Raw genomic sequence first — 12,030 nt, 5'->3', positions numbered from 1 at the left:
TAAATAGGGAAAAAAGAGGCTGAGATGGAGGCATTACCCTTGTACCTCATAATGTGGTGGCAAAGTCAGGACAGCTTGAACATTTGCTGAGTCCAAGGGTGTCGTAGTAGAAGGCTGCCATGGTCAAAGAAATCAGACTCAACTTCAAGTCCCAGCTTGTGTCTTGTTCCTGTCTTCCACGCCCAGTCTAGCCCTGGTATACACTTGTGCTCCAGGCATTTGCTTACCTAGAGCAAGACACTTTCTTGTATGTCCCTCTGGCTACCATTGCACATGTGTCCCTTCTGCCTGGAGTCCTTTCTAGGTCTTTCATCATTTGGTGAACTCGTACTTAGCTTTCAAAACTCAGCTCAGGGCTTCCCTGGTGGTGCAGTGGTTAAGAACCCGCCTGCCAATGCAGGGGACACGGGTTCGAGCCCTGGTCCAGGAAGATCCCACACACCGCGGAGCAACTAAGCCCGTGCGCCACAACTACTGAGCCTGTGCTCTAGAGCCCACGAGCCACAACTACTGAAGCCTGCGTGCCTGGAGCCCATGCTCCGCAATAAGAGAAGCCACCACAATGAGCAGCCTGTGCACCGCAACAGAGAGTAGCCCTCGCTCGCTGCAACTAGAGAAAGCCCGCGCGCAGCAACGAAGACCCATTGCAGCCAAAAATAAATAAAATTAAAAAAGACAAAACTCAGCTCAAACACAGTACCTCTAGAAAGGTCTTCATGACTCATCCAGGCAGAAGTAGACTGCCCTGCCCCAAACACCATTTCCTGTTGTATACTTGTCCAACTCCCCCAACTAGCTGAGAACAGCAATTTAAAAGTAGGTATTTTGATCAAAATAAGATTAATAAAAAAATTTTGCTACAAAAATAAGCAAATAATAGTAGGTATTTTGTTTTATTCTAGCATGGTATTTTTTTTCCTAACACATGTGTATAGTAGTCATTCATTTAAATATTAATTGCTAGGTTCTGTGTTAGATACCAAGCAGACGTGTCAGAGAATAAAGTAGACCTGCCCCATTTCCAGTGCTCAGTAGCCACATGTGGCAAATGGCTACCATATTGGATTGTGAGGACATTTGGCAGAAGTATAGAGCCTTTCTACCACTGCAGAAAGGAAGTTCTGCTGGATAGCCCTTTTCTAACTAGAGCAGGTGTTGGCAAAATATTTGTGTAAAGGACAATACAGTAAATATTTTAGCTTTTGTGGGCCACATTCTGTCCTCAGTCTTCGTGGCATATTCTGTTTGTTTGTTTGTTGTTTTAAACAACCCTTTAAAAATGTGACAAGCATTCTTAGTTTGCCGGCCATATAAAAACAGACTACCCGCAAGTTTGTGGGCCATAGTTTGCCAACCTCTGGTCTAGGAGTAAATGATTATCTAATTAATATAAATTGAGTCCGTTATACGTAGTAGCCATTGGATATGTGATTTCTTATAAATTGGAGTCACAAAATCAACATGAGTTTTACACAAAGATAATTTCTTAGCTTTTGAAAAGTCTAAGTCTATTCTCAAAAGTTCTGATTTTGATAATACCAGTTGGTAGAACCATTGAATTTTCTCCTCATCTCAGTTGAAGGGAACATACATTTTTATTCTCTATTTCTGAATATATTTTTCTCTTAAGAAAGTTAAAATATAAGACTTGGAACCTCTTTTCAGTTCCTTTCTGTTATATTCTGACATTTGACAGATAATCCTTTAGAAGGTACAGATTCACTTTAAGAACTCTGTATAAATACCAAGTGGTAGATAAAATGAGATGTGTATAGTTATTGTGTCAAAGAAATAATGTGTTTTCTCCTGTTTTTCTGCCTTAAGGAAACCTATTTGTTCTTTGTCAAGCTGTAAATACTCTGCTAAGTTTGGAAGAATCTTCTGAACTTCTTCATCTGGTTTCTGTGGAACGTGTGAAGAACTTAGTATTGTGAGTAAACATATCTTACATTCAGCTTAATAATGAATGAAATATAAAGGCTGCTGTGTTGGCAAAATCTTGGATCTATTTTTTACCTGAGTTGTATTCCCGTAGGAAATTTATTATTGATTTAAATCCTCCAGTTAAAATAAGAACATTTTTGGATACAGTCTTTAAATACAGATTCATCTTTGTGAAAGGGTATTTTACTGTGTATGTAAATTAGTGTTGCAGGGTGAAGTGGGTGTATAATGCTGGTCACGTGACATGGCACCGTGGCTCCAACATACACGTTTCTGCTTTCACAGTGTTTCTCGGCTTGACACACTTAGCACTTCAGAAGACTTTCCTGTGTTCCTTTTACTACATACCAAAACAATCCAGTTTTGGGTTTTTTTAAGTTTATTTTGATTTGGATCGTAGCCCAGGGCTGTTACTGAGAGCCATTCATTGCTCGGCTTAGCACCCTTTCTAAAGGTCAGGCGTTTTAAAGATCTTGTAAAGTAGTTTGCTTCTGTTTCCGGAGTCTAGTCCGTTTTATTTACATGGTTTTAACAACAGATTTGCTCATTTACTTCATTCAATAAATATTCATTGCTTTTCTCATGTACCAGGCCCTATTCTTGGCACTGGGAGACACAGTAAATGAAACACACAATTCCCTGCCTTCATGGAGCTAACACACTAGCAAGAAGATATACTAAACAAAATAAGCAAGTAAAATATATGGCATGTTAGACAGTAGTAAAGTCGGGACAGGGAGAGTCTGGAGGCTGGGGACAAATAGGAGTTTTAACTAGGGAAGGCCTCACCAAGGAGATATTTGAGCAGAAACCCAGAAGCAGCAAGGAAGTAAGCCCTGGGGATGGGATATCTGGGACCTGGGGCACTCTGTCCCAAACCCAGGGAAGATGTGAGTGCCGAGGCTCTGTGTGGGTGCCTTGCTTGAGCAGCAAGGAACTATTGTAGCTGAGTAGAGTGAGGAGAGGGTAGTAGGAGAGGAGGATATGGGGGGTGTGGTGGCAGGCAGTGTTTGACCTTTGGCCATTGTAGGGCCTTGGCTTTTACTGTGAGTGAAAGGGGAAGCCACAGGAGATGTTTTTGGCAGGAGAGTGGCGTAGGCCAAAGTAGGATCACTCAAGCTGCTGTATCGAGAAGAGACTGAAGGAGGATAAAGGAGACCAGTTAAGAGACTTAGTGCAGTAATCCAGAATCTCTGTACATTCCCCAATCTGGGCAAGGCTACTGTCTCTCTATTGTTAACTGAATTTCTTTAAATTTTTTTAAGGAGGAGTTTTTCTTTGTTGTCTTCCTACTTACCATTTTTTTTTTCTTTTTTGTTTTTTTTTTTTTTTTTTTTTGCGATACGCGGGCCTCTCACTGTTGTGGCCTCTCCCGTTGCGGAGCACAGGCTCCCGACACGCAGGCTCAGCAGCCATGGCTCACGGGCCTAGCCCCTCCGCGGCATGTGGGATCCTCCTAGACCGGGGCACGAACCCGTGTCCCCTGCATCGGCACTCTCAACCACTGCGCCACCAGGGAAGCCCCCTTTGTTTTTTTAAGTCATTCTATTTAAACTTCTCACACTGTATGCTTTGGTGGGAACAATTTAAGGCATCTGTGGAGGTTTTAAAACAGAAAAGCACGCATAACAGAGTGGGATTTGTCTGTCCCTTGTGGAAGGCCAGCTGGCCTCCCAGGCAGGTGCTTTTAACCTAGGAGGCCCAGAAACCTCTAATAGGAGCGAATCGGCTTAGAGGGTGGCTGCGCAAGTTTTCATTCGTGAAAGTTGTAGATGCAGGCCTCAGTGCTGGGTGCTGCACTAGCTACTGGTTACGCCAGAGGTTTCACAGCCAAGACAACCTGGATTTGAACCTCGTCTTCATCACTTACTAGCTAGATAGCCTTGAGTAAGTTAGTTAATCTCAGCTTTATTCTCTCTCAAAAGGGAGTAGTAGTACTTCCCTCATGGAGATTGAATTAGACTGTGCGTTAACAATACACAAATTGCATTTATTGAATTTTTATTATGTGCCGGTTACTCTTCTGAGTACTTTCCGTACATTATTATTACATTATTATTGTAATCCTCACAACAATTCCCTGAGGTATAGGTACTGTTAACCTTGTAGAAGGGGGAACTCGAATTCTTAAATAAATCCAGAACCCCAGCTGCTCAGTCTGGTCTCAACCTCCATCTCTCACCTGGAAGACTGCAGTAGCCTCCTAACGAGTTTCCTTGCCTGCATCCTTGCCCTGCTGCTGTCTGTTTTGTACCCAACAACAAGGATGATTCTCTTCCGTGAAAGAGAACATGTCACTCTTTTGCCAACAACCCTCGGAAATAGTGATTTTCAAGCACGGGCCATTCTGGAGACGTTTTTGGTCATCACAGCTGGGGACTGCTACTGGGGTGTGGTGGGTAAGGAGCGCCCTGCTGTGCACTGGACGGCCTCACAACGAAGAGTCACCTGGCCCGCGTGAGCAGAGCCACTGCTGAGAAACCCTGGTCTCATGGTACCCAGCCTACTCGGGATAAAACCCTCAGTCCTCATCCTGTTCCTCGGGACTCTGTGTAATCTAGGCCCTGGCTTCTGACCTCGTCCCCAGCCACTCCTCCTTGTTCACTCCGTCCCAGCTGCACTGGTCTCCTTGATTCTCCTCACATAGGCAAGCACACCTGTCTGGGACTTGGCGTCGCTGCCCCCTCTGCCGGGAATGCTTTTCTTCCAGGTGCCTTTTGGCTCTCTTCTTGACTTCCTTCAGTCTCTGCCTTCCGTGACCACCCCCATATCAGGCAGCACTCCTCTTCACCCCCTCGCCCTCTCGCCCTCTCCCCCACGCACCAGTCTCTCAGTCCAGCCTCCTTTTCCTGAGGTGACCTTCCCCTATTAGAATATAAGCTCCAGGAGGATAGGGACTCTTTCCTTGGTTTCCTGCTATAGCCAGTATCTAGAAAAGTCACTGGTACGTGGTAGATACTCAGTAAATATTTGTTGGAGGATAGCACATAGTGGTTAAGTGGCTTGTCCAGGGTTACATGGATGATGATGATGATGGGCTGGCTTCAAGCCTGGGCTGCCCTACCCCAGAGCTGATGTGCCGGCCCCCTGCTCTGTACTGCTTCCCTCATAGCTCAGTACCCGGCACATAGAAAACACTCAGTGAATATTATATATCCCCCCTTATGTCACTGTCACTTATGAGTATGTGGATTGAAAAGACAGCATTTGACTTCAGTCAAAACACCATATTATAATCCTGCCTCTGCCTCTGGCTGTGTGTCTGTACTTGAGCGTGTGGCTCACTGTTGGTGGACCTCAGATTCTTCATGTCTCAGGTGATGCTACATGTCCACGTAAAACTTTCACCTGTTCCCGCTTACATTTCTTTCATCAGTGATAATTTTCTGTGGTTTCTAGTATAGCCTAAGTTCTCTGTGGTGTATGGTACAGTTTGGACCTAATAAATATCTCGTTGCAGAGCGTTTCCTTTGGAGCCGTCTGTGTTGCTGTTGGCTGATCTCTATTATCAGAGATTATCCTTATGTGGCTGCAGGGGGCCACTTTCAGAGGAAGCTCTAATGGAATTATTTCCCAAGTTACGAGCAAACATTTCAACTGGCATATCCAAGGTACTACGGTTTTGTGGTGTGTTCTCTGCCTCTCATCTTTTGTTTTATGCGTGTATTGCCAGTGGTTGTCGGAGCTCCTTAATCAGAAAATGTTGCTTTGGGGTGGTTTCTGTTTAAAGCAGTGATTCCTAAACACTGACCTACAAACTGGTTGCAGCAGGATTAATTGGGGCGCTTACTAAAAATATAAATTCTGGGTCCCAACACCCCCAAATTCTGATTCTGCAGGCATAGGGTGGAAGTGACATATCTGCATGATTTTTCAAAGCTCTGTAGGTGATTCTGCTGCTCATTCAGGTGTATAGAAATACCTGAACATGTTATTTAGAAATAAAAATCATTAATTTCAGTGGAATTGTAAGCTTAATCGGATTCTTTGCGCTTATTTACAGAGATGCCTATAGTGTTATAGTTTAAAGAAGCAGCACCGTTTTATGAGCAACCTTATCTTCTCAGTCTAGTCTGGTCATTAATTGTTCCAAGTACCATTTGAATAAGGTGTTGGTTGGTGTTGAATATGAAATAAGGAATAGAATAAACATGTATTACTCTGACAAGTGGTATATCTTTCATAATTCCATGAAACTTAGGTCTCACTGACTCTTAATCAGTTTCTTATGTTTAAACGTTGGAGTTTGAAACATGCCTTTTAATTTTTCTAGATTCGGCTTTTGACAATAAGGATCCTAAACCACTTTGAGGTTCGGCTTCCGGAATTAATGGAGGTATTTTAATGGTTCATTTTGGGTAACTTTTAAAAAATGTAACTTGACATATTGTTTCCCAAAATGATAATTTTGCAAAAAATTCAAATACCGTGTAAATATCTATCACGAAGTTTGAAAAAACCTTTTTGCCATTCTTATTCCCATCCCCTCAGCAAGGCCACCACTGAAAATCCATAGTTAGTTGGTGACTATTCTTTCAGACATTTTGTATATACACACATAATTTAAACAAATGGGGTCATGCAAGTTTTTCCATATCCGTACCTCTAGCCCTACCTCATTTCTTTTGAAGTTTGAATAGTGCCCCACAGTTTAAAATATTGTATTTAACCAGTTCCCTCTTGATGGATGCTTAGGTGGGTTGTTGGTAGTTTTGCAGCATTTCTAGTAATACTGCCATGAACATCCTTACACAGATACCTTTGTTCAGGGAAACATGTCAATAATGCAAATGACTACTTCCAGAAGTAGAAATTACTTCTACTTAGAAGTAGAATTTTACAGTGAAAGTATATGTACATTTTCTTTATTTCAAAAAATATTGCCAGTCAACTTGAGTGATTTTGAGAATTACTTTCCTGTTTTTTACTTGTCATGTCTCTGCTAGACACTAAACCTAAATTATCTACCAAAAAGTAAATGATGTGAGGAAGAATGAATCATTTACTCAAAAAATGTGTTGCTTATTTAATTTAAAACATTAACATATGCCAGTTTTTCTGTTTTAGACTTCTGTTCACATTTAATGTTCTTTTGGAAAATCAAAATCCTGACCTGCCTCCTGGTTTCCTCTGGTTGTTCAGGATGACGAGCTCTCAGAGCGTCAGTCTGTCTTTGCTATATTACGCCAGGCAGAACTTGTGCCAGCAACTGTGAATGATTACAGAGAGAAGCTTCTTCATTTGAGAAAACTAAGACATGATGTGGTACAGACTGCAGTCCCTGATGGGCCATTACAGGAGGTAAAAACAGTGTTTGGGGTTTTTTTTTTTTTAACACAGTTTATACTTTAAGATCTGTTTAGCTGGCATTTGAGAAAAGAGAAGCATACTAAATAGCCACCAAAAAATTTAAAAAAAGAGAGAGAGAGAAAGAATTTTTAAAAGCAAGAATTATAAAAAAAAGAATTTAAAACTAAGTAAATACCCAGTTCTGTTCAATGCTTTGAGTTAAATGGCTCTACAGCCTTTTCAACAGTAGAAATAATTTACTATCCTCCCTTCTCCTGAGTATGGGCGTAGTATGTGAGGGTAGGTAGTAGGTGGCAGCAGGAGGAACAGGGTCAAGTTGACAGCCTGATACTCTTCTCCAGATTTGTTCACTGCTGCAGGACGTCAGCCCTACCTTTTGTATCAGGGATTTTCCATCCATGACCCTTGATGATACATCACTATCCCTTTGGGAAGAAGGCCAAGTGGAGGCATTCCCCTTTCAAGCAGAGCAGTTCTGTTCTTAACCTGTTCTGTATATTAGCGTCCTGTGTTATGTTCCATTTGGAAAGGGACTCTGCTGCTAAGGTAGACACAAGCACCCCACCCCCAAATAATAATAGAACTACCACTTTACATGATGTTTCCTGAGTGCACGGGGATGCTAGTAACAGTGACTGTCATTCCAAAAGGTGACTGTGAAAAACTTCAGACCCTCTGAACTGAAATCTTTTAATGCCTAGTTTTGAGAACTCACACACCTGCTTATAAAGCCTCAGCTGCCATTCACATAGTGCTTTGCTGGGTTCTTTGGCACCTGTGCTTTACTGATTACCGTTCAAGTTTTGTCTTGTCAGGTGATGGCAGTATTTGTTAGGAATGAATTTAATCATGAGTCAAATCTGTTTATTCAAATATATCCTTTATTTGTGAACATCTGGAGTGAGTTTGAATACTATGTTTTCTTAAGTGATTCTTCTCTGTTAAATAGTGAGTGACATTTTGGGAAGAGGAGGAAAATTACTGTACCTGAATTTTGGATTGGCACCTGCAAGTTTTTTCTTAAAACAGAAGCTTCTTTCCAAACCTCAGGTTGTCCAAGTCCGGATCCTTGCATTTTGGTGCTGATCTAAACTAATTTCCTATGCTTGCAGGTGCCACTTCGTTATCTGTTAGGCATGTTATATGTTAACTTCAGTGCTCTCTGGGATCCTGTTATTGAACTCATAAGGTAAGCCTGGGTGAAATGGATGAAGCTGTTGTGCTTTCACTACTGCAGAATGATGATGGAGCCAGTATTATACTCTGGGGTGGGATTTAAGTGAATGGGTGTGTATGGTATTTATAGCTACCTTAAGCCTTTGTGGGACAAGGTGAAGAAAAAGTAAACATTACTTATTCTATCTGATACCAAGTTTTTGACAATTCAGTTGTTTTGTATATGTTTCTCTGTACTTTGAAATAACTTTGGAGAACTTTCTCTTTTTACTTTATATTATACACCTGTATTATTGAATTTTTTTTTACAGTAATAAGTACTGTATAATAATTGTATGCTTTTATTTATATATATTGAGTCATTGAGCCAAACTTTAATTTAAAAATTTAATTTAAAACCCTTGCTGTCTAGTATCCAAAACCCTTTAGCTCTAAAAAGGACGTTCATAATCACATAAAAAATACATATGTTGTGCCTCATTTATAGAAATCTGTCCTTCTGCAGGCATTTGTCTTCAGAGGGCCTACTCTGGCTTTTTGTCAGATTGGAAATATATTATGTGTGGCCTCTCAAACCCCTAAATATTAGACCTTAGCAGAACAGGCATTTTGAAAAATAAAGTACAAAAGTTGTTTATGACCCCACATTCAGGGATAACTTAATTAGTATTTTAGTTATATCCTTTCACATTTTTTCGTATGAGATATCTCAAAATAGGGTCCATACCACGGGTTTTATTTTATGATCTTTACTCTCAGTTCTCATGCACGTGAAATGGAAAATAAGCAATTTTGGAAAGTCTACTATGAACATCTAGAAAAAGCAGCTACACATGCTGGTATGTAAAGGGATATAAAGGAGGGGGCTGCGGGAGGAAATGGTTGTTTAACTATTTAATTTCTATTGCTTACTTGCACTTAAAATTGGAAAGCAGAAATGAGAAATGTATTATCTTTGATAACCTTTGGATACTGTTATCATTTGCTTGTATTACTAGAGAAAGGAATGCCGTTACTGGCAGAAACACATAGGGTAGTTGTTAACATTTCTCTAGTGGTTATGATGACCTTTTTTCTTTCAGAGAAAGAGCTGCAAAATGACACAAGAGATGAGGAGAGGTCCATTGGAGATGCAAGTTGGGAGCAGACTCAGGAAGGAAACGTTGGAACTCTTTATCATGAGCAGTTCGCATTGAAAACTGACCTTCAGGAAAGACTGGACCATACCAATTTTCGGTTTTTGCTCTGGCGAGCTCTGGCAAAATTCCCAGAAAGGGTAGAGCCACGGTCCAGGGAGCTTTCCCCGCTTTTCTTGAGATTTATCAAGTAAGTGTTCTTGCCTAGGAATATGTCTCTGGTAGGGTGTGAGGAAGAGATGGTGCAAAGTATTAAATTCCCAGATTGGCTGAGTTCTTTTCTTAAATCTGTCATCTTTTCAAATCATTGGCACCTCTCTAAAGCACTGGCTCCATCAGATAACAACTAAACAACTTTTGTTTACCACTTAATCTTACATAAACCAAAATTTAACCAGCCCACAAACGCTATTAATAAAAAATTGCAGATTTCAAAGTAAGAAAGGCCATACCGAGTTAGATCAGTGTACAGTGGCCTTGTTATTTCTTGCCCTATTGTTGTTTTCTTGCCTGCCTGGGGCCTAAAATTACTTTCCAGTTAACTCAACCTCACCCACTCTGTTTTGAACCTCTTGACTGTTTCCCATGATGCCGAGGAATGTGCTGTCAAAGAATAACAAGAACTTTCTGGAGCACTGTTTTATTTTGATTAGGTATGCTGTGTGAGAGTCAGATTGCTTTAAAACTCTAAAGATAAGGGATGCGGTATATAGAACAGTACTAGTCAATCAATAAAAGTTATGTTTTCTGGAAACATTTCATTACATGGGAAAATGCTGTAGGGTTAGGTTAGGCAGGCTACAGACCACAGCCAGTCAGGCTAGTTCAAGGAACAGCTAGGGAGTCTCGTGGCTACAGCAGGGTGATCCAGGAAGAAAGTAGTTGGAGGTGAGGGCAAAAATTTAACAGGAGACTGAATATGTGTAGGGCCTTTAAGTTTTTTACTGTCAGTGAAATGGAAAGCCATTGGGAGGTTTAAGCAGAAGGATGACATGACTTAAGTTTTCTTGAGGATTTTTCTGGCTGCCATGTTGAGAATGGACTGTGGGACAGCAGTGGTGAGAGCAGAGGGACTGCAGAGTAGAGTTGGGAGGAGACTGCAAAAATCTGGGCAAGAAGTGATGGTGACCAAGGTGGGAATAGTATAGATGATGAGAGGTAGTTGAATCCTTGACAACTTTTGAAGGATTTCCATTCAAAAAGATATATTTTTGAAGAATTGCAACTAGATTAGCCTGTGGGACTTACCAACAGATCACTCGTGGGATGGGGGTTTGGGGGGTGCACAAAGGAGGAAGGGGAGGAATCAAAGATGTCTGTAAGGTTTTGGCCTGAGCAACTGGAAGAACAGAGTTACCATTTACTGAGATTGACAGAAATGCAGAAGTTTGCTGACTTGTGAGGAAGATCAAGAGTTCATTATTTAAAGACATGTTAAGTTTAGGATGCTGAATAGACATCTAGGCACAGATCTCAAGTAGGCAGTTGAGTGTAGAGTTTAAAGTTCAGGGGAAAGGTTTGGTTTAAAGATAGTAAATTTCAGACTCATCAGTATATGGATGGTTTTTAAAATTATGAGACAGGGAATGAAGTCACACCTGGGGGTTTAAATGTAGAGAGGGAAAATTTCCAAGGACTAACAGCAATATTCAGAGGTTGGAAGATAAGGAATCAGCCAAGGATGCCAGGAAAGAGTGATAGAAGAACCAAGACCACTTAATATCCCTTGAAGGAAGTATTTCAAGGAGGGACTAAACAGTGGAATCAAATGTGTCTAAGACATCAGTCAGATGAAGAATGAGAATTAACCGACAGAGAAAGATAGACAAGATGAAAAGGCAGAGGGCTATGTGCCAGATGAAGGAACAAGATAAAACCCCAGAAAAAAAACTAAATGAAGTAGAGATAGGCAACCTTCCAGAAAAAGAATTCAGAATAATGATAGTGAAGATGATCCAGGACCTTGGAAAAACAATGGAGGCAAAGATCGAGAAGATGCAAGAAATGTTTAACAAAGACCTAGAAGAATTAAAGAACAAACAAACAGAGATGACCAATACAATAACTGAAATGAAAACTACACTAGAAGGAATCAATAGCAGAATAACTGAGGCAGAAGAATGGATAAGTGACCTGGAAGACAGAATGGTGGAATTCACTGCTGTGGAACAGAATAAAGAGAAAAGAATGAAAAGAAATGAAGACAGCCTAAGAGACCTCTGGGACAACATTAAACACAACAACATTCTCACTATAGGGGTCCCAGAAGGAGAGAGAGAGAGAGACAGGACCAGAGAAAATATTTGAAGAGATTATAGTTGAAAACTTGCCTAACGTGGGAAAGGAAATAGCCACCCAAGTCCAGGAAACACAGCAAGTCCCATACAGGATAAACCCAAGGAGAAACACACCAAGACACATAGTAATCAAATTGACAAAAATTAAAGACAAAGAAAAATTACTG

At 40.9% G+C, this 12,030-nt stretch overlaps 1 protein-coding gene across 2 annotated transcripts in view; it reads left to right on the top strand.

Moving 5' to 3' along the window:
• Positions 1 to 12,030, top strand: part of UTP20 (UTP20 small subunit processome component) — a 90,318-nt gene that overhangs the window by 18,722 nt on the left and 59,566 nt on the right. For both annotated transcript variants that reach the window (XM_024732102.1, XM_024732103.1), the window contains exons 15-21: positions 1,825 to 1,930; positions 5,405 to 5,555; positions 6,218 to 6,280; positions 7,087 to 7,245; positions 8,367 to 8,443; positions 9,190 to 9,269; positions 9,513 to 9,756. In XM_024732102.1, coding sequence (XP_024587870.1) covers positions 1,825 to 1,930; positions 5,405 to 5,555; positions 6,218 to 6,280; positions 7,087 to 7,245; positions 8,367 to 8,443; positions 9,190 to 9,269; positions 9,513 to 9,756 — 880 coding nt within the window. The remainder of the gene's footprint in view (positions 1 to 1,824; positions 1,931 to 5,404; positions 5,556 to 6,217; positions 6,281 to 7,086; positions 7,246 to 8,366; positions 8,444 to 9,189; positions 9,270 to 9,512; positions 9,757 to 12,030) is intronic.

The sequence above is a fragment of the Neophocaena asiaeorientalis genome, unplaced genomic scaffold (genome assembly GCF_003031525.2).
Source record: "Neophocaena asiaeorientalis asiaeorientalis breed wild unplaced genomic scaffold, Neophocaena_asiaeorientalis_V1.1 scaffold418, whole genome shotgun sequence".
NCBI lineage: Eukaryota > Metazoa > Chordata > Mammalia > Artiodactyla > Phocoenidae > Neophocaena > Neophocaena asiaeorientalis.
This window is presented reverse-complemented; position numbering and strand designations above follow the sequence as displayed.